Source organism: Puma concolor, chromosome D2 (genome assembly GCF_028749965.1).
Source record: "Puma concolor isolate L17-30 chromosome D2, mPumCon1.1.hap2, whole genome shotgun sequence".
NCBI classification, from domain to species: domain Eukaryota; kingdom Metazoa; phylum Chordata; class Mammalia; order Carnivora; family Felidae; genus Puma; species Puma concolor.
Genome location: NC_141677.1, coordinates 64,262,932 through 64,285,389, shown reverse-complemented (window position 1 = coordinate 64,285,389; position 22,458 = coordinate 64,262,932). Strand labels below are relative to the sequence as shown.

Here is a 22,458-nt window from a genome sequence, read left to right as displayed (position 1 = left end):
ATCTCAGGAAGTCACTGTGAATTTATCTTCTCTCATTAGAAAAGAGCCTAACACCAGAGCTCTAACTTCTGAGATTAGAAGCCTGCCTTGCTTTATGCCATCAATGTATTCCTGAAAAGGTACATGTAAATCAAATGCATGCTAATCAGAACACATTCCCCAGAGACTTTCATTTTTCATTTCAGAGTTGCTTTATCTTCATTTCTGATTGATGTTCAGTGGACAGTGGTTCCAACAATGCAACCTTAGGTTTTTCTGCCCTTTTCCCCAGGCTCTTAGCCAAGTGGTTAATCATGTGTAAACAAACCTTTACATGCACCAGAGACCTCCTGATTAAAAACAGCTCTGGGGTGAAACCCTTTGCAAAGAATCCTCTGTGTAAAGAGAAAATGACCTCAACTTATATTTGGTGAGCTGGAAAGTTCATATATCACGATGTCTTAAAGTGAGAATTCCCTATTACAAACAAGCCTTCTGATCAGTCAGTTTACTTTGAGAGGAACTCTGGTCTCTTTCTAAGCCCAGGGGACTGCTCTGTGACTGTGTGGGATGCTCATTAACCTAGAAGTGTCAAGTGTCTGGAGTTCTTTTCCTGGGTCATTAGACTGGCCCTGGGGTTCCGTAACCCTGCCTATTTTCTGGGGAGAGCACCCATTGCTTTCCCCCAACACTCAAATGATTCCAAAGAGGTGATAAACATATTCCAGAAGCCCTCAGAGAGGAAGAAGCCCCAGGAATGTCTTCCTTACCTGTAGCCACCACAATCCCCGGGGCTGTCTCCTTACTGGAGATTCTTCCTGAGGAATACGGATTTTCAGAGATCTCCAAGTGCAGGTGTAAGGAGCAGAAGGGCTACAACGGAGAAGAAAACAGCTTCATTCCAGCAAACTTCTGACACACACCCTGCCCGACCAGAGACGAGCCTTCCAGATGCTCAGCTTCCAGAAACAGCCACATATTCAGATTTGGGCAAGGAGACATTTCCCCCTGAGACAGCAGGTATGCTCACATCTGCAGCTGCCCCTCCGCCATCACAACTGTAGCCCCCGCCCCCTCTTCCTCATCACCCCTGCCCCATCCATCAAGGTCCAGTTCACAGTCAGCATTAGGAAGCCTCCCTGACCATTACTTCCCACAGGATGATCCCGACCTTCCTCTGTATCTGATCTTGACATTCACATCCTGCTTTTTACAGGTGTAGGTGGCCACTGGGAGGGAGGGAGAGAAGCTATGTGAAGCAGTCTCCACGCCCTCTACCCTCTTGTTCAACCAGATTGTTTCAGTTCCTCTTTTATTATGCAATTCCTGTATATGATGTTACTCGAATTTTACCTGAAATGTTTGAAGCCATTGTCTAAAACTCATATAAATGTATTTACTCATTTATTCATATTTAGGTGTTTTTAAAAAGGATTAGGCATTTATAGAGATATATCTTGTATAATAAGTAAAAACAAGAAAATGATGAAAATTGGGAAAGGAGAAAATGAGGTTAAGAAAATAAGAGAAAGCCTTGGGTAAGGCCTAGGGAAAAATAAAATTCATTCTGTGACCAGCTCCTAGAGGTGGGTGCACATTGGTCTCTGATCTTCCTGAGACCTCAAGCAGAAAACATGGGATTAGACTGTAATCCACAAAAGAGGAAAGGCCCTGTATGTCCCCACAGCCCCAGTCTTTGATATAATGTCTAGAATACAGTAAATGCCTAATAAACCTTTTTAATAAGTGGCAGAAGGCAACTTTTGGCTAAGGGGACACATAACCATTTCTGGGGCCTTAGAAGAGAGCATCCTCTCTAGGAGAGCATGAAGGTTGTGAATTTCACTGTTAATGATGGGTCTTCCCTCCCCACCAAGAGTTGTCACACCTGAGGGCAGAAAAAACTTCTTATACAGCATGTCGTCCTTAGTGCCAACCTCAATATTCCATACACTTGTTACCCTGGGAATGTTGCTAGATTAGCTCCTATCCCATGTAGACACACCTGACCTTTTCTGGGCTTCCAAGGCAACTTTTGCTTCCCTTGACATCTATCAAACATTTCTCAAACTGTATCACAGCGGTATCAGTTAACAAATGTGTTTCTATCCATGAGCTCTGTCTGGGGCCCTGGAACACAGGCACTTTCTCTTAAATGTTTCTTTATCTTAGGAGTTGGAGCACATAGTACATTTTCAGTAAAAGCCTGTGGGTTTCAACTCAACTTTCCATCCAGGTGGTATGGCAATCTGAGTCCATAGATCATCTCCCTGGGAGTTGTGGGAAATCCCTGCTCGGCATCACCCAAGTTCCTACGAAGCCCGTGCTGGAAGAAAGCCCCTGATGCAACATCCCAGGTGACCAGCTTGCCCATGGACCTCATGTGAGACTGAATGACTAACCAGCAGGCAGTGTACTGGACTTCCTTTCAGGTCCACATCTGGAGCTTGAAGTAGGCGCCAATCTCTGCCCTTGTTGTATGTGATGTATGTCTTCACTTGCTCATCCACCTTCTTGTTTGCCAAGAATATCCCTTTGATACCTGCTACCTAGGAAAAAGGGCAAGAGATGGAGAACCATGTTGGGCCAAATGCTGATACTCTTGGAGAAGACTAGCACTTTCCATGGGGTTTTGGGAGTACAAAAGAATAGAAGAGGAGGAACATGGTGAGAAATGCCATACGCCATGTGGTCTTTGGGAGAAGTATAAATTAATCTCTGTACTCTCCTCACCTGACACCAACCCAGATGTCCCATTGCCCTTTTACTGATATGCTTTTTCCCACTTTACATGTTTCTACACTTTGTTTATAGGATTTTATCCTTCCTTAACTATTAACATTCCCTCTGAGGTGGCAGTGGTTGATAATACCCGAAGGAGTTATCTCTTCTAGGGAACATGCACTTTTGCTCAGGAGGAGCTTGTAGGCAGATTTTGAAAGCATAAAGGTATAATCCCTAATGCTAGAAGTTTAGGCACCCTAATTAGTAGTGAGACATCTATTTGTAGGCAGATGACCCAGCTTGGTGACCTGGCATCCATCTTTGGCTGTGCACCGGCTCTCTGTGTGACTTTGCGTAACTTCCACATCATCTTTGGGTCTCAGCCAATGGCCACTTTGAAACAGACAGAATCAGACCTGCCCTTCCTATTTTCCTCAGTTGGCTAACAATGGATACATGAGATAATGCACAGCACTCTTGCCAAAGCTCCTGATGTATTGGAATTTGCATACCCTTGATATTTAGAAGATAGAAGAGCATCACCACAAAATTAAAAAAAAAAAAATTATGATCCAGAAAGGTTCTGGAGTAAGGACAGATTCAACTCAAACTTCTATTCCTTCTATGTCTACATTTTGGGCAATGAACTGATATTCAGAATAACAACACTCTATGTCAAAGAAAGATTCCCTAACTTCCTGTATAATCCCAGCATTTTCCAAAGCCAAAAGAGAAGTCAAATCATTTAAATACATATAAACATGAGGTTGAATGGTAGATTTTCTGGAAATAGATACCTCAGAATTTTAAGTGTATTTATTCCCCATTCTTTTAGGATCCTGGTTAACTTGCAGAATAACAGTGGGAAAGAATTTCACAGAAGTCAGGTCTTTTATTTGTTTAATTACATAATTCAGTTGATAGAAATAAGAAGTTTTGGGTTTTTTTTGTTTTTTGTTTTTTCTTTTAAAGTAACCTGACTGCCCTTGAAAAAGAATGCCAACCCAAATAAAAACAAAAACAAAACAAACAAAAAAACAAAACAAAATAATGGACAAAGAATGTCAAGCAGAGAATAGAATTTATCTGGGAAGGACACCACCAGGAGAATTTGACAAATGACCAACAGTGGAATTGATTAGATTCCTAACTTGAACAGAAGGTGGGTACAGACAGAAGCTGAAGTAGGGGGAGGGGCACTGGTGTCAGAATTCTGTCCTTCCCAAGACAAACCCACCCTGCCCTCACTGCTTAAACTCAGTGCCATTGCAGGAAGACTGGTGTCTTACATGCTCATCCAGGGGCTCTGAGTCTCTCAGACCACCTCAGTCTTTAAAATCAACTTCAAAAGTGTTTCTCTTAAACCTGACTATCAATCATTCTTCACAGAGAGTGGACTCTCTGTTTCTTTCTTTTTCTCTCTTTTTTTTTTAAATTTTTAAACATTTATCCATTTTTGAGAGGCAGAGAGAGCACAAGTGAGGGAGGCGCAGACAGAGAGGGAGACACAGAATCTGAAGCAAAATCTAGGCTCTGAGCTGTCAGCACAGAGCCTGACACGGGGCTCGAACCTACGAACCGTGAGATCATGACCTGAGCCGAAGTCAGATGCTCAACCGACTTAGCCACCTAGGCGCCCCGGACCCTGTGTTTCTTTAGAACCATCTGTGTGATGGAGGACTTTTGGTATTATCTTCAGACACAGAGCTGGTACCTTTTCTGTTGGACCACCAGATAATGATCTAGAGAACTGTCTCATCTAAGCCAGCTGGCCCCTTCCAACACAACACGTACCTAGGGCCTTGCTGTCTACTTCCTGGGACAAAATATACAGGTCTGATTTAGACATCTCATGTGGGGCTCCTGTCACCCCCATCTGCTGCCTCCTAGCTGGATGCCTTACAGCATGAATTACTAGCCATTCAGCTATGTCCAGTTCTTCTGGATGAGTGTCTTTGGCAAATGGAATGGTCACTACCATAGTTTCCCAATGAGCGCTCCACATTCAGATGAGCAATTTTTGCAATCCCGACATATTAGGAGAGAAAAATTAGGAGAATGGGGTCTGAAAAGATATAGGAAGGAGAGTTTTCCAAGGAACCCATCTGCAGCTCTGAAGGTGTTTCTCCTGCAGTTACAAAGGAGCCACAAGCAATCTCCCTCCAGTCTGAAAGAACAGAACACTGCCCACTTGCATTTGGATTGTTTAAAATCCTTACATTATTACTGAGTTGCTTCTTGGCTCTGTATCGTGTATAAAGGACTGTAAGTTTGGAGGGCCCTTTGCTTTTGCATGCCCTAGACCAACAGCTTTCAACCTTTCTGACTGCGGCCCAAGAATGAAATATGTTTATGCTGCAGTCTAGTCCTCACGCCCACATATACATGCATGAGTATACATGTAGATCCATATATGTCTCTGATGCAAAAGTATCATGAAACACTACTTACCCTCACTACATACAACATAAAGGGATTAGGGAAGGAAACATACATTTTAACTCTTCCATCCAAAGAGATATTTGGCATCTGATAAACTCTAACCATGTGACCTCCCACTGTTATTTGAAATCAGAAGCATGGCCGCAGCTGCTGGCCCCAGAGTTCAAAGAGAAGGGCAACAGCTTGTGATGGTGCCCACAGAAGAGGGTGGGACAAGTGCAGGCCTGCCTGGCCCACTTTCCTTCTGGGAATCAATTTGAGGTATGAAGGGAAACTGACAGCGGCCTCTTGGCAGAGTACTAAGTCCAGGTGGCATGATCATCTGTTGCTCACCTCCCTGGGCCCTTAGGACAAGGAAACCAGGGCTCTGCTGAGAAAAACAATTATCATGGTCTGCTGTGGGCTGTCCCTACAGTGGCACCTATGGTGAGGGGCGGGTCAAGGTGAGTTTGGGAAAGATGGCCCTGTGGAATCTAACAGCAGTTGATCATTTAGCCCAAGATGGGTCACTTAAAGTCATGATAAAGCAAAGGCGGGGCACAGACACAAGGGACGGGGAAAGCAAGGAAACATCAATAAGATGGGCAAAGAAAGCAAAATACTATGGATGACTCACAGGGTCTCATTTTATCCATCCTAGGGAGGTCAACATAGTCATTAAGAAATTCAAATTAAACACACAATAAGGTGCCATTAGGCCCCTTCACAGTAGCTACACACACACACATACACACACACACTCACTCAACTGATAATGCCAAGTGTTGGTGAAGATGTGAAGCAACCAGAACTCTCATACATCTCTGGTGGGGATGCCACTTTAGAAACACATTCAATCCCACAATCCTACTCCTAGGTGTATAACCATGAGAAATAAAAAAAAAAAACTTATGTTCTGGTGAATGTTTATAGAAGTTTTATTCATTAGCTCACAGAACTGGAAACAACTTAAATGTCCTTCAACTGCTGAATGAAGGGATAAACTAGGGCATATCCACAAATGGAATATTACTCAGCAATAAAAAAGGAATATCTACTGATATTCAACAACATGAATGGATCTCAAATGCATTATTATTTTTTTTTAATTTTTTAAAAATGTTCTTTTTTACATTTTATTTATTTTTGATAGAGAGAGACAGAGCACAAGTGGGGGAGGGGCAGAGAGAGACAGAGACACAGAATCTGAAGCAGGCTCCAGGCTCCGAGCTGTCAGCACAGAGCCCGACATGGGGCTCAAACTCAGGAAGGGTGGGATCATGACCTGGGCCGAAGTCGGACGCTTAACCAACTGAGCCACCCAGGCGCCCCTTAATTTTTTGAAGTTTACTTATTTATTTGAGAGACAGAGAAAGAGAGGGAGAGAGCGTGCGCACAAGTTGGAGAGGCACAGAAAGAGAAGGAGAGACAGAATCCCAAGCAGGCTCCACAGCATCAGCACAAGGCCCAATGTGGGGCTTGAACTCACAAACCGTGTTATAATGAACTGAGCTGAAATCAAGAGCTGGATGCTTAACCAATTGAGTCACCCAGGAGCCCCTCAAATGCATTATTCTAAGTAAAAGAAGCCAAATTCAAAAGGCTATCTACTGTATAATTCCAGTGACATGAAAATCTAGAAAAGGTGAATCAGGAGAGAGAAATAAATCAGTGATTTAGGGTAGGAGGATGGTTGACTACAAAAAGGAAATATTTTGGTGTGACAGAACTGTTCTCTATCTTGATAATGATGATAGTTACACAACTGTGTATCCCTGTCAAAACACATAGAACTGTATACCAAACAGGGTAAATTTTACTATACATAAATTATACTTCAATTAAAAAAAAAAAAACATAAATGTGAAAAATTGCATAGTGGAAAGAGCCTGGGCTTTTTAATCAAATAGACATGGAATGGTTTAAACACAGCTCCACCATTTTACTATCTATATGATCTCAGCCAAGTTACTAAATTCTCTGCATCTCTGTACTCTCATAGGCACAAGGGAGAATGATACCTGCCACAAAGAGATAGGGCAATTGATAAATAAGAAAAAGTATATACATTATTTAGGGTTATGCAATTCAGTACCATGGCCACTAACTACATATGATTACTGAGCACTTGAAATGTGGCCAGTGGGACTAAGGAAATGATTTTTAACTGTATTTGATTTTAAGCAATTTAAACTTCAATTTAAAAACTGACACCCAATTCTGTTATTGGCAAACTTTAAGTATGTTTGGAATAAATTGGGTATGTGAATCTTCTTTTTCTACTGTAAATTTTATGAAATGTAAATACTGATCAAGTATTTCTGATGAAAATTTAGCATAGGAATTGAGATGTGTGGGAAGTGTAAAATACACCCTGAATTTTGTAGACTCAGTATGGAAAAATATAAAATATCTCATTAGTATTTTTCAAATGGAACACATACTAAAATGATAATATTTTAGATAATTTTGTTACATAAAACATATTATTACAATTAATTTCACCTGTTTATTTTTACTTTTTAAAATGTGAGTAGTAGAAAATTTAGAACTGCATCTGTAGCCTGTATTATATATTTATTCAACAATGCCGGTCTAAGGCATTGTCTCATATGCTGTTGTTATTATTATGATGAGGTACAAGTTGGATGCTTAATATCCAGGAAAATATTGAAAAAAAAAAAACGCATCCGACTAGCAGCTCAGAGCATGTTTCTGTAATATAATTGAGGGCGTTGGAAAGGATATTTGTTTCTTGATTTATCTGTGGAAAGCAACTGAGAAGCAATGAAGTTTAGAGTTAGTAATGTGTGATGTAAAGAAACCACAACAAAGCTCTATGTGAAACGAGTATCACAGAAGAATGGTGAACACACATAATAGATTACATTCATTGTCAACACCAGACTTGTTTTGATGGAACAGGGTCTGACACCTTAAAAAACATTATTATTTGTCCTTCAAGAATTATTTTCTCACCTGATTATGTAATTACAGCCATGAAAATATTGTACTTTGAAGCAGGGATTAAAGAATGAGATGGGACTCTCTACAGTAGGAGACTGCTCCAACAGATCAGGAAACACACAATGTCTCTGCTCTACTTGGTTTTAGGACATTCAGTGGGGTGGATTCCCATTGGTTTCCAAGGTCTTTTAGAGACAAGACCTGTAAGGTGAATTCTCAAGTAAGTTCTCATTTTCTTTGTCTCCTTTCCGCGGTCAAGAAGAAGCTTGAGAGGGCCACATGCAAAATAGAGTGATACACTAGTAAGTAGATTTAAGTGGCTGTGCTCATTCTGAGCCACCTCACATTAATATTACCTAAAGGCATCCCTGACATTTCAGACAAGGTTAAACAGGTATAATACCCTATTACATTATAATATAAAGTTAGACATTAATGTGGCATAGGGGACTATGTCATGCATCTAAATATCATTTTTTAGGTATGTAAATGTAGGGGAAAAACACAGAGAAATGTTAGCCCATCAAATAAATGCGCAACTCTTCAATCCAGCTCTTTACTAGTATAGTCACAATATTTATCCCCAGTGTTTCCAAAAATCTCTCCACATTCCATGAAAATGGGCATCTACTCATCAGACTCTAGTTCTCGTCTCATGCTGGGATTCCACCAGACCTGTCTTTCTCTCAAGCTCCAGTAATTCATCCTTTAAGCCAACTCATTTAAAGGACTCCCCAAATTCCTCAAGTTAGAAGTAACCTTCCTCCTTATTGATCCTACAACATGGAAAATCATAGCCTTAATACAAGTTAGTCTATGATCACTACCCTAATAGAATCACATATCTTTCCAGTAGATTGTGAGTCTCATGCACTAGCCACATCTCATCAAACAAAATACACTCTATGAAAGTGTATTCAATTTAGTTGAATTGAATGTGAAAGCTTACTAGTTTTCCCAGCTGCACTACTCAAGGGCATTCAGAGTCCAGAAAAATTATAGTCTCTCTGCTAACTGGCCATATGGTACACTATCTCAGTTTCTGTGAGAATCTCCAGTGAAGAAGGTTAAAAACTAATGACCCCTAGAGACCAATTAAATTTAGCTTTATCTCCAAATCACAGAATGCATCTCCAGGTGCAAAACAGCATCACCCTCTAAAAACCTTAATATGGTCATAGTCTAGGTAGCGTGAGGATACAATTTATTCCCTTGGTATTAAATGCCTTATAGAATCTGAAATCCAACCATTTATCTGGCACTCATTCTCGTACCTGACAATAATCTATTCTATGCAATTAGATTGGCTAGTTCATGGTCTTGCAAATCTACACTATCCATCTAGTTCTTGGCTCCTGCCACTCTCAAAATATGGAATGCCTTCTACTTCTTCCTCCCCAGGGCAAAAAGACTTATAATAAGATTGGTAACATTGCAAAAGAATAACTGGGCATGTATGGCTCATCCCCATGTTCACTATTTTAGGGCTCTGCCTGCAAAGATCACATTCTCTATATCTCACTGCAATGATGTTACAGGAAGAGGCTTCCACAGAAGAGCATTTACTAATTGTGCATGTGACTGGATGGGTGTATCCAGTTCTGGGGTGCAGTATTAGCAAGCCCACTCCCTCCTACATAACTTTTAAAAAGAAGTAACACTGACATCTGATCTCCAATTCTCTCACCCTTTGTCTCTGTCTCAACTGATTCCAATCTGGGCAGGTAAAAAAGGAACTTCGTTCAGTGACTTCCTCAAAGTCCAACAAGCTACATGGCCAGCTTCCTGAGGGTACGAACTAGTATCTCTCCTCCCTTGCTCATGGGCTTTAACACAAAGTAGGGGCACAATGAACCTTGATAAAATTAAATGGAAAACGAGCTCAACAGAACTGGTTTTAGAGAAGTCGCCTTGCCTAGTATGTCTTGCTTCTCTATAGATAAAATGACACCATGCATTTTTCCCAATAAAACTGAAAATGCAAGACTGCCTTCAGCAAGACAAAAGAGATTACATGTATCTAGGCACATTCTTCACTTTAATCCTTGTTCTACTTCAGATCAGAGTGGCTCACTATTCACAATGACCAAGGGGTTTTAGGTGCCTTTATTAGAAAAGGAACAGCACAGTGCCAAACTCACCTGACTTATCAAAAGGACCAGAGACAAGACACAGGGAGTTCACAATTGAAAGATCATCTGCAGCAATGCCTACTCTGTCCTACTGGAGTCTAACTGCAGGAGTATGAGTAATCCTCTCACCTCGATAGCCTCACTTACGCAAATAGGAACTTGGTTTGGAATGTTGGTTGGAATGGCCTGAGTCCTGGGAACATTTCATCCAAACCTTCCCACTAGATGTGACTTACTGCCCAATAACAATGTATATTTCTTCTTCCAGGTATGAATAGAGGCATGCAAATGTAAGCTTCCCAAAGCCCTTTACACACCTTAGTCATCTTTGCCCATTTTCATGGGCAAGAACTCTGAGAAGAAATCTGGACAATTTTCCAAACTGGGACCTTGTTTGTTAAGGGAATTCTTTCAGTACTTGTCAACTACCTCCTAGGAAATCACAGTTATTTCTACTGATTTTGTTTTTTACACCCAATGACATTCACTTCACCCCAGACCTTTGTGTAATCCTGCCTAACAAAATAACTAGAATCGCATATGTTTCCACTGCTCTCAATAACTGAAGAGCCAACTTAGATACCAATACAGGGATGCTGGAAGTTTGACGGGCGCTGTTCAGAAGAGATCACTGCAAAGTAGAAGCCCCTGCACTGATCCGTCTCTTCTAAAAGCTGCTCCCACTCCCCAAAGATGAAAACTCCTAAGGGAGCAGCTCACGCATACCATCTGAAGCTACCACTCATGATAGACAACTTCCCCCTCCACAAATGAATGTCCTCAACCGGTGTAACACGTGTAGGTTGACCACTAGTTACGAGTGAATGCTGGATAATAAAATACATCCCTTTACTCAAATAAATCCATCATACCAAGGTGGGCACTGTGGCCAGGACCATCAAAGGTCATACACAGCCACTAGAGATATAAAAAAGTACCATAGTCTTAGGGGCACTGAAACAATTAGTTTTTTTTTTTTTCTCTAGTTCCTATGAGGAGTCACTTGTTTTCCTAGATAAATTATTCTTTAACTGGTGATCACATTTAAAAACAAACCTCAATATAACTGAAAACTCAGTAAGGTGATGCTGATATTAAACAACAATAACAACAACTCAACATAAGTCAAGGCCCGTTCTTCCCTCATGCGCAGAGGTTGGTATCTGGTGGCATTTTAGGGAAACCCTCATTCCAAGTGCTGATATTCACTTTTATTTTCCTATAAAATTTGTTCATAGGATGGAATTTTCCAAATAACATATATAAGTAGATACGTGCCTCCACTCTGAGTCCATAGAGTTGAAAGGGGAACTTAAGTGAGCCTATCTAGGTCAAATACCTGCATGTCTGGCTTGTAATCATGCTTATACACACAAGAATATCAACTTCAGCTACCATTTGTTAAAGCTCACTGAGTCAACCACCACACTGGATGATACATTATCTCTCCTTCTCACAACCACCTCATTAGGCAAATATTTTACAGGTGAGGAAGTTGAGGCACAGGTAAGTTAGTCCCTTGCCTCAAGTCACACAATTGCTAAAGGGTGCAGCTGAGGTCTGAACCCAGGACTAGTTGACTGCAATGGTTATGTTTATACCATTAAAATTCATGAAAAAGAGAGGCAGATCCAGGTGCAGGATAGTCTTGGCTACATACCTCATACAATTCAATAATAATGTTTCCCATTAGACCTCGGCTACTCTTAATGTTCTCCATGGCCAGGGTGAAGTAGATGCCACGCGTGTCTGAGATGTAGAGGTTGTACGTGTCATTCTGGTTCCATTCTTGGACGGCTGCAAACACTTGGTTCTCATCGGTACTGATGATGTGCATGTCCTGTAAGAAGATGGAAAACTTGTAAGGACTCAGATCTCCATATCTCTCTGCCCAGTGGGACCCAGAGTAATTACCATGACTTATTGAGAGGTTGAGAAAATGCCTGAGTTATAGGCAACGTTAAACAATTCTGTGTCGGACCAAGGCTATATATTAAGAGCTTTGCGATTTCTGTTCCTTGCTAAGTGACAGTAAGATGGGTGTAAGGGGCTTTGGTGGGTATCATTTTCTATGGCTCCAAGGGATTCATCCACTTTCATTTTTTAGTTTTATATCTGAGAGTTAGTGTTAGTGCTAACAGAAACATACAGCCCTGCAAGAGGAAACACACATGCAAAGAATACAGGGCTTATCCCTTCTTTAGATCTTCATTTATGTTTTCAAACTTTTATTGTAGTGGTTTTGAAACTTGTCATTGGAATCTTCAGAGTCATGGGGATTGCAAGAAGGATGGCATGGAGGCATAGCCAATGAGTGGGATTCTGGGCTTCCAACTCTGTTTCAACCAGAGCAATACCACCTGAATCTGTTTTATACTGGAGTCCCATGTAATATTTTGGGAGTAAAAGGTGAGGGAGGTTCTGCTGCTAATAGCATAATATTTGAAAATCACAGATATGGCAGAAAGGATACTCAACCTGGAATTTAGTGTTCTGGGTCATAATAGAAACTCTACTAAAAGTTAGCTATATGGTGTGGAATGTATCTGGGTCCCTGAGGTTTAATTTTCTCACCATAATACTGAAGAGGTTGGGCTACTGATAAAAAGAATAGCTAACACCTGAGCACTTATTCTAAGTCATCTAAATGTATTATTTTAGTGAAAAATCCAAATAATTCTACAGTGGAGGCAGTATTATTCCCATTTTACTGAGGAATAAACTAAGGTACACAGAGGTTTGCCAGCTTGCTTCATATTTATTACATAGCTAGTCAGAGGAAGAACCAAGTTTTGAACCTTTGTAATAGGAGTCTAACCTGTTAGCTTCTAAGCATTTGGACAGACAGCCTCCAGATCAGAAGTTGTAATCCAAAGACCCATGAGATGAATATGAATCACAAATATTTGGTTCAACCACAGTCTCTGTTCAATACCTGACTGCGCAGTCTTTTAGGTAAAGTCAGCACTCCCGAAGTCTCAGCCTCAAGTACCCAAATGTTCTTATGACCGGCCACTTACATATTAATATCAACTTCCTGATCTCTGAAGTCAATTTAGTCTGCATACCTGGACTAGATCATTTCTAAAATCAAATCTAATCAGTTCACAATTCAAAACAATTTATAAAAGCCAGTTTTCATATGTAGCTAGGCACTATACAAAGATTATCACAAACTCAAGTCCTCCTCTAGGGAATTTGCCCTGTCAGGAGGAGATGTTGACACAGATGAACACTTGACATAATGGAAGCAGTTAAAAAATGCATTAATATACAGATATATATTGCAAAGAGTAATGATATCCTGGGAAAGCAGGAGAGGACCCTTGTCACTGTGGTGGCAAGCACTCATAGTAGGGGCACAGGCAATTGGAGTTGACAGTAAGTAAATCACCAAGCTGGGTCTAGCTTTTACCTTATTTGGCCAACCTTTCCCAGAAATGATTTCAGCAGCAAAAGGAGGTAGCAATGTCTATAATGACACAACTATGGAAAGCTTCTCTCAGGATGATTTTAAAAAAGAGAAGCTCATTTGATTTGGACAACCAGGATGTGGGAAAGTGAGAAGAATTCTGGATCTTTTTATTGGTGAATCTGTCAGATCTCAGCCTCTGGCCTTGAACTCCCTAGGTCGCCTTGACTAAGACCTCAGTAGCTCATTTGTGCTTACGCACCTTATAGAATTACAGGTTCCCGCTGAGCTTCTTGAAAATGGAAATAAGGCTTCCTTTTAAAAACCATGTGATGAAATTGTGTTGTGTTGGTGTGGAATGAAAGCCCAAGAACCCGGTAGGAGGGGAAATAGCAGCTGCAGGAAATACGAATTAAATTCACTTACCCAGTTAAAAATGCAATAGAAGTGCCGGGCTTTTCCCAGATGTTTTGGTTATAAAAATGAATGAGCTAAGTTATTTTAGACTAAACTAATGTAAAATAAGTGGAAAAAAACAACTTAAAACACTGGGGCATGGTCAGGATTAAAGGCAGCCAGATTTGCTGTGAATGCATCTTAGTTTGGAGCTGTACTGGCGCGTATCACCTGGCCAACAGGTATTGCAGTCTCTGGGAGAGACAGACAGCGCTCTCTAGCACCTAGGATTCTGGGAAGTCTGCTTGTGAAATTCTTAATTCCCCTATGTCACTTAGCTAATAAATGATATTACTAAGATTTAAACCCAAGACTATCTGAATCAAGAAGCTAGCCTCCGTATCAGTGGGAGTATAACTCAATATGCATCAAAATTACCTGCAGATTTTAATAGCATGTAGACTCACATGTCCCACTGCCTACAGTTCTGATTCAGTACATCTGGCTTTGGAGCCTTAAATTCTACCATCTGAACCAGCCTTGCAGGCAATCCAGGTGCATGCAGTCTGGGGAATCAGTCTTTGAAAAAGCTCTAAACTATGTGTCCTCTCTCCAAATAGATCTTACAGTTGAATAGGGATCAACCAATAATAACCAGAATAGTAAATCTTCAAGAACAATAAAAGCATTATCAGGATTATTGGTCTAATAGGGATCTGATGATAATAAAGCATATTTCTTGAATCCTGTGATCTCAAGCTAACCCCAAAGCACGTGTCACCTCCTTCTAAGACAATGAAGACATTTTTGCTACTCCTGAGAACATGCAGGGAGAGATCTGATCAGTGATGAAGAGAGAAACCCAAGAGGGGAAAAATCAGTAAGTAAATTCTGATTGGGACTTTACTAAACTGGAATTTGGGCAGCATCAGATGTTACCACCTTCATGTTTTTATTTGGAAAACATGATAAGTAGCATTCCCTCTAAACCCTTCTACCATTAATTTGGAAGAATCATAGTTGCCTTTCACAAACCTAAACGTGCGACTTCATAGGTGAGCAGTGGTGGAAATACTTCCCCGTGACTGAAACATTTTCGTGTAATCTGGGCCGACTGTTACTTCATTCACTGTAAAAACACATATGATATTCAGCATCTGCCACGTGCCAAACGTTATAATAGGAATACAGAGAAGAAGGTGTAGAACCTGACCTCAAGCAGATGTCCAATGGTGGTGGGGACATCCCTCACTCCTGGCCTTTTTGTTTTTAAAAAATTTTTAGGGGCGCCTGGGTGGCGCAGTCGGTTAAGCGTCCGACTTCAGCCAGGTCACGATCTCGCGGTCCGTGAGTTCGAGCCCCGCGTCGGGCTCTGGGCTGATGGCTCAGAGCCTGGAGCCTGTTTCCGATTCTGTGTCTCCCTCTCTCTCTGCCCCTCCCCCGTTCATGCTCTGTCTCTCTCTGTCCCAAAAATAAATAAACGTTGAAAAAAAAAATTAAAAAAAAAAAATTTTTAATGTTTATTTTTGAGAGAGAGAGGCAGAGAGAGTGAGTGGGGGAGAGGCAGAGAGCGAGAGAGACACAGAATCCGAAGTAGGCTCCAGGTTCTGAGCTGTCACCACAAAGCTCAACATGAGGCTCAAACTCATGAACTGTGAGATCATGACCTGAGCTTAACCAACTGAGCCACCCAGGCGCCCCAACTCTTGGCCTTTTGTGAAACTGACGAAGGTCCCCCACACAAGTACTGACAGGAAGAGGGGCGGGGCATCCATGGAAATGTGTGGAACTTGAATGGCCTGAAGGCAGTTTTCCCCTGAGGGAGGTGAGGACAGACAGTGACTGCATCTTAAGGGGTTGTGTATGGCACACCTAAGTTTCGCCCAGAAAAGAAATCCAAAACTAGCACACGATTTTAAGCCCGAGAAAATAATTCGAGTTGATCAGTGCAGAGATTTGGCTGGGGAACACCAGCTGCATTGTGTGATCTCATTCTTTGTGGAGGCAGTGTGAAAGGTGAATTTCAGTGGGGCAGAGAGGAAGGCTTAAGAGGTCACTGCAACAAGCTCCAAAGTGACACATGGGGGCCTGAGCTAAGAAAGCAGGTATTCTATGAGAATCCTGTGAAATGGCTGGTGAGATATTAAGAAGGCAGAACCCACAGGGGGATGAAGGAAAAGGGCATATCTTTAATAATATATCAGATATCCAACTTACAAAATTCTCTGCTTCTTTTTAGCATGTTCACACAATCATAACTAAATACTCGTAATTAAATACTTGTGTAATCATTTAGTTTATGTCTGTCTGTCTCACTAGACTGTAACCTCCCAGAGGGCAGACACTGTGCCTTTCTTAGTTATCACTTCATTTCTAGCACTTACTAAGTATCTAGCACACGGTAGATAACCAATGAAAGTTTAGATGGACTAAGTAAACAGAGGAGAAGGATGAAATATTAGGGATATCATATAGAGACTCTGAGCTCAGTTCCAGATTTTTACAATGAGATCATTTAGGGGAGGTACTTCAAATAGGCAGTTGGAGATACAGTCTAGGGTTCAGTGGATATGGGATGGGGCTGTGTATACAGATGTCACCAATATGAAGAGAAGTGATGAGGTCACCAAGGAACCATGCAGAATACCAGGAGAACTTAGGATGATCAACATTTAATGGGTGGCAAGGGAAGGGGATCCAGAAAAGGAAATCAGAATAAAATATTCCAAAGGGAAGATTATCAGGTATGGATTTTTTTTTTTAACACTGTCAAATGCTCCAGAGTGGTTAAAAAAAAAAAAAAAAAAAAAAAAAGAGTTATACAAATGTCTATTGGATTTGGTGTGGAGGTGGTCTCTGGTAACAATGGCCAAAGGATTTTTGGTGGAATAGTGGAGAGAGGGCTGTGGGAGAGCACAGGGCATCTGGCAGTGGATGGAAGGGTGGATAAGAAGCAACCAAAGAGATAAGAATTACAGATAACATTTTAAGAAGTATGGCTGTGAGGGAGCAAAGAAGGATAAATCAGTATTTGGGGAAATGTAAACATTAAGGAAAACTGTCCTAAGGAAATTAAGGAAAAGGTTAATATCACCGTCATTATCATTATAATAAATTTTCTCAAGCATATTTCCCTCTCCTCTCTTTTATTATTCAAAATGGGATTAAACATATTCTACTGTCAACTAAAAGCAAACCCAGACTTAGGTAGGGAGAGACTTTACTTGCAAAGGCTATTGCAAAAGGGGGAACAGTCTGGCTGTCATATCTAAAGTCCCTCAAGAGTAAAGGCAGAAAAGAATTACTTTTATGAAGTGATTAGAAAATAAAACGAAGCTAGAGAGAACTGGGTGTGGGGAGAAGGGGGAGCAGGTGGCAGCAGAGAGGGCCATTAGACAGGAAACCACCTTCCTTAAGCTTTGTCACGTCAGGTGATTTTCAGAAGGGCTGTTAACGGGTTGTTCTGAGTTCCAGTGACTGCTTAAGCCCTCAATGCTTGCATCTGCTCAAGAGTGGGCAGAGTTCACGGGTTTGGGAGAAGGTGAAAGGCCAGACTAAATCTGATCGAGTGAAAATAGCCAGCATTTTGTCCAGATTGGTCAGTGGGGACAAAGAGTTCAGGTAATCATTTACGAGACAAAGAAGGGGAAGTTGGTCTTGTCAAAGGCAAATAGGCAGGCATCTGTGTCTTAGCGAGGCACACTGGGAAGAGTGGTTCTTTGCAGGGAGCCACTTCCAGCAACATAAAAGAGTGGGGGAATTTCTTAAACCTTATTGTTCTCCAGCAGCACCGGGCTCAGTAATGTTCAACGATATTATGATGCCCATTTCACAGATAAGAAGACCTGGGCTCATGGATAAGCAAGTGGTAGAGCTGGAAAGAAAGCTCAGGGCTTCCAGCTCAGAAGCTTCATTGCCTTTTCCCCAGTCAGGCATGGCCCCCTGTCTTCTGCCTCCCCACCTTGCTGGTGCATGCCTTCCTTGCCAAGCCGACACCCAGGAACTGGTTCTGGAGAACTCAGCACAAGGCTGCTGCTCCTAATAATGCCACTCGTTATTAATGGTGTTCATTTCATTCTCTGCAAAATACTCCAAGCCACGGAGTGCCCCAGGAGAGCGCGTTCTGAACAGACAGGCAGGGAGGAGAGGTGTGAGGGCAGTGACGACAGGAGCTTCTCCTTGTTTTTGTTTTTTAAGTAAGAGGCCCAGCAGCAGCCGCAGCTCATGGAACAGCAACAACTTGCTTAAAAGCCATTTCCACTTTTAAACACTTCCACCCCCTCTGTCCTCACCTCCTCAGCCTAGGCTATGAAAATCTGAGCCAACGCTGGCTAATAAAGGGGATCGATAACCATCCAGCTATTTTCACAGCAGCCCTCATATTAATGAAGCTGCTGTGGATGAAGTTCTATAAAAGGGGCCGCACGGACAGTACTCCACCACAATAAACTGCCATGGGGTTGCTGATCGTTAATGGAGTGTCCCAGCGTTCTGATCAATTCCAGGCTTCATTTGTCCCCACCTGCAGCCACACTGCCCAGGGGAGCGAACTGTTTGTTTTCCTCAGAAGGCTGAGAATACATAAAATATGCACACAATACAGAGATGAAACAGGCCTTACACTGGAGATATGGTTTGGAAAGTTCCCAAAATACTTCTCTCCTGCTCCAATACATAGAAATCATCAAGTGACTACAAGGGGTCTTTCTCCTTCAGAAAGAGCATGATTATGAACTTTCCCTTCCTCATCTTCTGCGAGCAGGGTACCACTTTCCTGCTTGGGTTTAGACCATCGGATGGGTACACCCTGCAACCACAAAGCTGTATAATGGTCCCACTCAAACCAATCACAGAGAGGGTAGAGAAAAATGAGAAATTGATTCCCATGGTTCTTCAGGCTACTTTATACAGTCCCTGTTCATCTCATTAGCCTCTCCACCTCTCTCTCTGCAACCCAGTCTCTTGAGATGGTGTTTTAGTTTGTTGAAAGAACGATATTATCTCTTTTAAAATAGGGCCTCTGCATATATGTTCTATTGGCTTCCCAACCCTTGCTTGCAGGGTTAACTCCTTAACCCTCTTAAATCAGCTTAGACATGACTGTCTTTAGGACACTTGTCCTCACTATCCATTTTAGGTAAGCTCCACTTATTATGTCACAATGGGGTTTGAGCTTCTATCCCCCTAACACTCCCTACACCTACAATTGCTTATTCAGTGTCTCTCTTCTCTCCCAGAATATAAGCTCCATGAAGGTAGGGACCATTTGCGGCTTACTTACTATTTTATCCACAGAGCTAATTTCGTGCCTGGCACAGAATAAAAGCTTAAATGGGAGAAACAACAGTTCAATGGGTGAATAAAAGAAGGATCAAATGAATGAATGGATGCAAGCATGCATATATGAATAAATGCATGAATAAAACAACCAGCGGGTAGACAATTACCCACCTTCTTATTCCATAATCCCTTCCACCTCTGTACTCACTTAGCTTTTTTCCCAGCACCAGCCTACAGACCCTTTACATCTGATATGTGTCCACCCAGAGACTTGGCTTTTTTGCAGCTACAGTAGGTGATGCAAGTGCATCCTGTCCATGTTCAGATTTAGGTTCCAAGATCCATCTTCTGCCAGAAGCCATCGTTCACAAGGGATGGAGCCCACAGGGTAAGTTTTATAATTTTTCAATAGAGGAGTTAAAATGCCATTATCTGAGATTAACATTATAGTAAACTATTCCTATTTTAACTACTCATAGTGGCAGAAGGGAGCAGAAAACAGGCAGTGCATTTATATTTAGCATTAAAATGCAGACAGAAGCAAGAACACCACAAGACTCACCTGTGTACCTTTATGCATGCATATATATATATATTATATATATAATATATATATATAATATATATATATATATTTTATATATATATATATATATATATATGGAGGAGGCAGAAAACGGGGCCATGCTGGACTGGGGAAAAGGCAATGGAGCTTCTGAGCTAGAAGCCCTGAGCTTTCTTTCCAGTTCCACCACTTGTATGTGTGTATACACACATACACACACCCACCCACCCCCCCACACACACACACACACTCCACATATCTGGGCTCCTGCCTAGGCCCTTCTGAGCCTGTCCCTCTATTTGGCAGTAAGGCCCTTGCAAGAGGGAGGAACCCCCAGAAGAGACTGAATACTAGCTCTCCTTTCCTTACGGCCCCTGGGAAATGGCTCCAGTCCCATACAGGATGTTTGAGACATAGGGAATCAAAGCTCTTGCCTGCATAACCTACTGAAAAGGGAATACAGAACCCATGTTCGGGGACATAAGCAGAGGCCAGACCCCAGCAGTGGTATGTCAGGCTGAATGCCAGCTGTCTCCCAGGCAGAAGTCAAACCTCCCCAGAGCCCAATATGGCAGCCTCTCCCTGCTGCTTTGTCTGGCAGGACCCAGGACAGAGGTTGTGCATACCTTGGGCAGTGAGTACTTGGGCAGCTTTATCTGGGCGAAGGCCTCTCTTCGATAGGACACGTAGTAGCTGGCTCTTCCACCAGTTGTTACCTGGATCACAGGGGAAACACAAAGAAGTCAGATGGGGCCAGGGGTCAGATGGGGCCAGGGGTCATGGCCAAGTTGAAAGTACTAGCTTCTCCATCAACAGCCACAATAGGTTTGTGATAACCTTTTAGAGAATAACCCTTGCTGGCAACACAGCACTGAGTTGCTCCCATGTCATAGCACGTAGACCACAAATGAGCAATTACAACAGACTTTCCCAATGGTTGACACTGTCTCTGAGAGCAGGGACTCTATTTGGTCACTGTGCTCTGCATATATACACACCCAATAAGTATTTTTAGAAAACAGAAGCCATGACATGGGATGTACCCATGATCTATTTATTCTGCCTTAAAAAACAAGTTTCTAATCCAATGCAGTCATGACATGATTGTGAAATGAATTTTTTTCTGATTCTAAATAATCACTATTGCTCAAAAACTCTTGTTACTTTGAAATTTCACTTCTGATCTGAGCACATTTTTTTCCTTCCTATTGACAAATCTATGCACTAAGCAGATATGTTTTGGTCCGTTTCACATGCAAGTTATTTAAAGGAATCAAGGCTCAGAGGAAGAACTCTAGATTGCAAAGTGGGAAATCCTGGGTTTGAGTCCCAGCTCTGCTACCTGATGGCTGGGGGAGTCAAAATCTGTAATCATCTCACTTGGGAAGGATGGATTCTTAGAAGAGTCTGGAAACCACTTCAAGAAATGGTCTGGCCTGGGCTTGTTGAAAAGTCCTGCCAACATGGCACAGTTCTGCAGATGGCTGCTGTCAGCCCAATCGTCCTAACTTGGGGGGAATTAATATTCACAAGAAAAGATACCATAGACTGTTCAGAGAAAATAGCAGGACGACAATAGCAACCAGGCCGCTGTGCTGAGGAGGCAATTACTGGAGGCACCCACTCTGTTCTCACCAAGCACTTGCTGGAGACGGGCCAGCCCTCCCAATCCAGTCGGAACCTGGCGCCCATCCACAGCGGGAGGTGCAGGGAGCAGAAATGTCACGTCCCTATTGAAAGCCGCCCATCGCTCCCCATCCAAGAGAGGGCATCTCCCACAGCTCCCCCTTGCTCTGCACAGATTGGGAGCCCACAAAGCAGACAGTGCAAGCTGCCAGGTGGAGCAAATGTTAGAGTCTGTGGGGAGGCAGAACCTTGTAAAAAACTCGGTGCAAAGACAGGCTGTGAATCAAGAGGAGAGACTGATTTTGTCCCCACTGTTCAATGCTATCCCTACATCTCTATTTCCTCATTAGAGCCATTCATGTTTTGTATTCCAGGACTTTGGGGTTTTGTTGTTGTTGTTTAATTTGGGTTTTTGTTTGTTGATAAAGACATCCGTTCTCAGTCTATATTGTGCTGCACTGGCTTAGAGATGGGGTGTTCACATATTAAGATCAATGAGTTGTTGAGTAGTCTTTTCCTTTTTAAATCTCAACTGCATAGAACAGATTAAAATATAATCTTTGGTACTAAACACACAGTCACCACTAGTCCTTGCTTGATCCTATTTGTGCGTTTCATTTCATTTATTTATGTTTTAAATTCCAGTCCAGTTAAAATGAGGTGTTATGTTAATTCCAGGTGTACAATATAGTGATTCACCAATTCTATATATTCCTCAGTGTTCATTATAAGTGTCCTCTTAATCCCCTTCACCTATTTTTTTTTTAATTTTTTTAATGTTTATTTATTTTTGAGACAGAGAAAGATACAGCATGAACAGGGGAGGGTCAGAGAGAGGGAGACACAGAATCTGAAGCAGGCTCCAGGCTCCGAGCTGTCAGCACACAGCCTGACACGGGGCTCGAACTCATGGAGTGTGGGATCATGACCTGAGCCGGAGTTGGATGCTTAACACA

The 22,458-nt window shown here is 41.9% G+C and overlaps 1 protein-coding gene across 2 annotated transcripts in view; it reads right to left on the bottom strand.

Moving 5' to 3' along the window:
- Window positions 1-22,458, bottom strand: part of SORCS3 (sortilin related VPS10 domain containing receptor 3) — a 596,149-nt gene that overhangs the window by 93,933 nt on the left and 479,758 nt on the right. For both annotated transcript variants that reach the window (XM_086680815.1, XM_086680814.1), the window contains exons 8-11: window positions 20,503-20,592; window positions 11,884-12,063; window positions 2,382-2,528; window positions 750-852 (exon numbers count right to left, since the gene is read on the bottom strand). In XM_086680815.1, coding sequence (XP_086536941.1) covers window positions 750-852; window positions 2,382-2,528; window positions 11,884-12,063; window positions 20,503-20,592 — 520 coding nt within the window. The remainder of the gene's footprint in view (window positions 1-749; window positions 853-2,381; window positions 2,529-11,883; window positions 12,064-20,502; window positions 20,593-22,458) is intronic.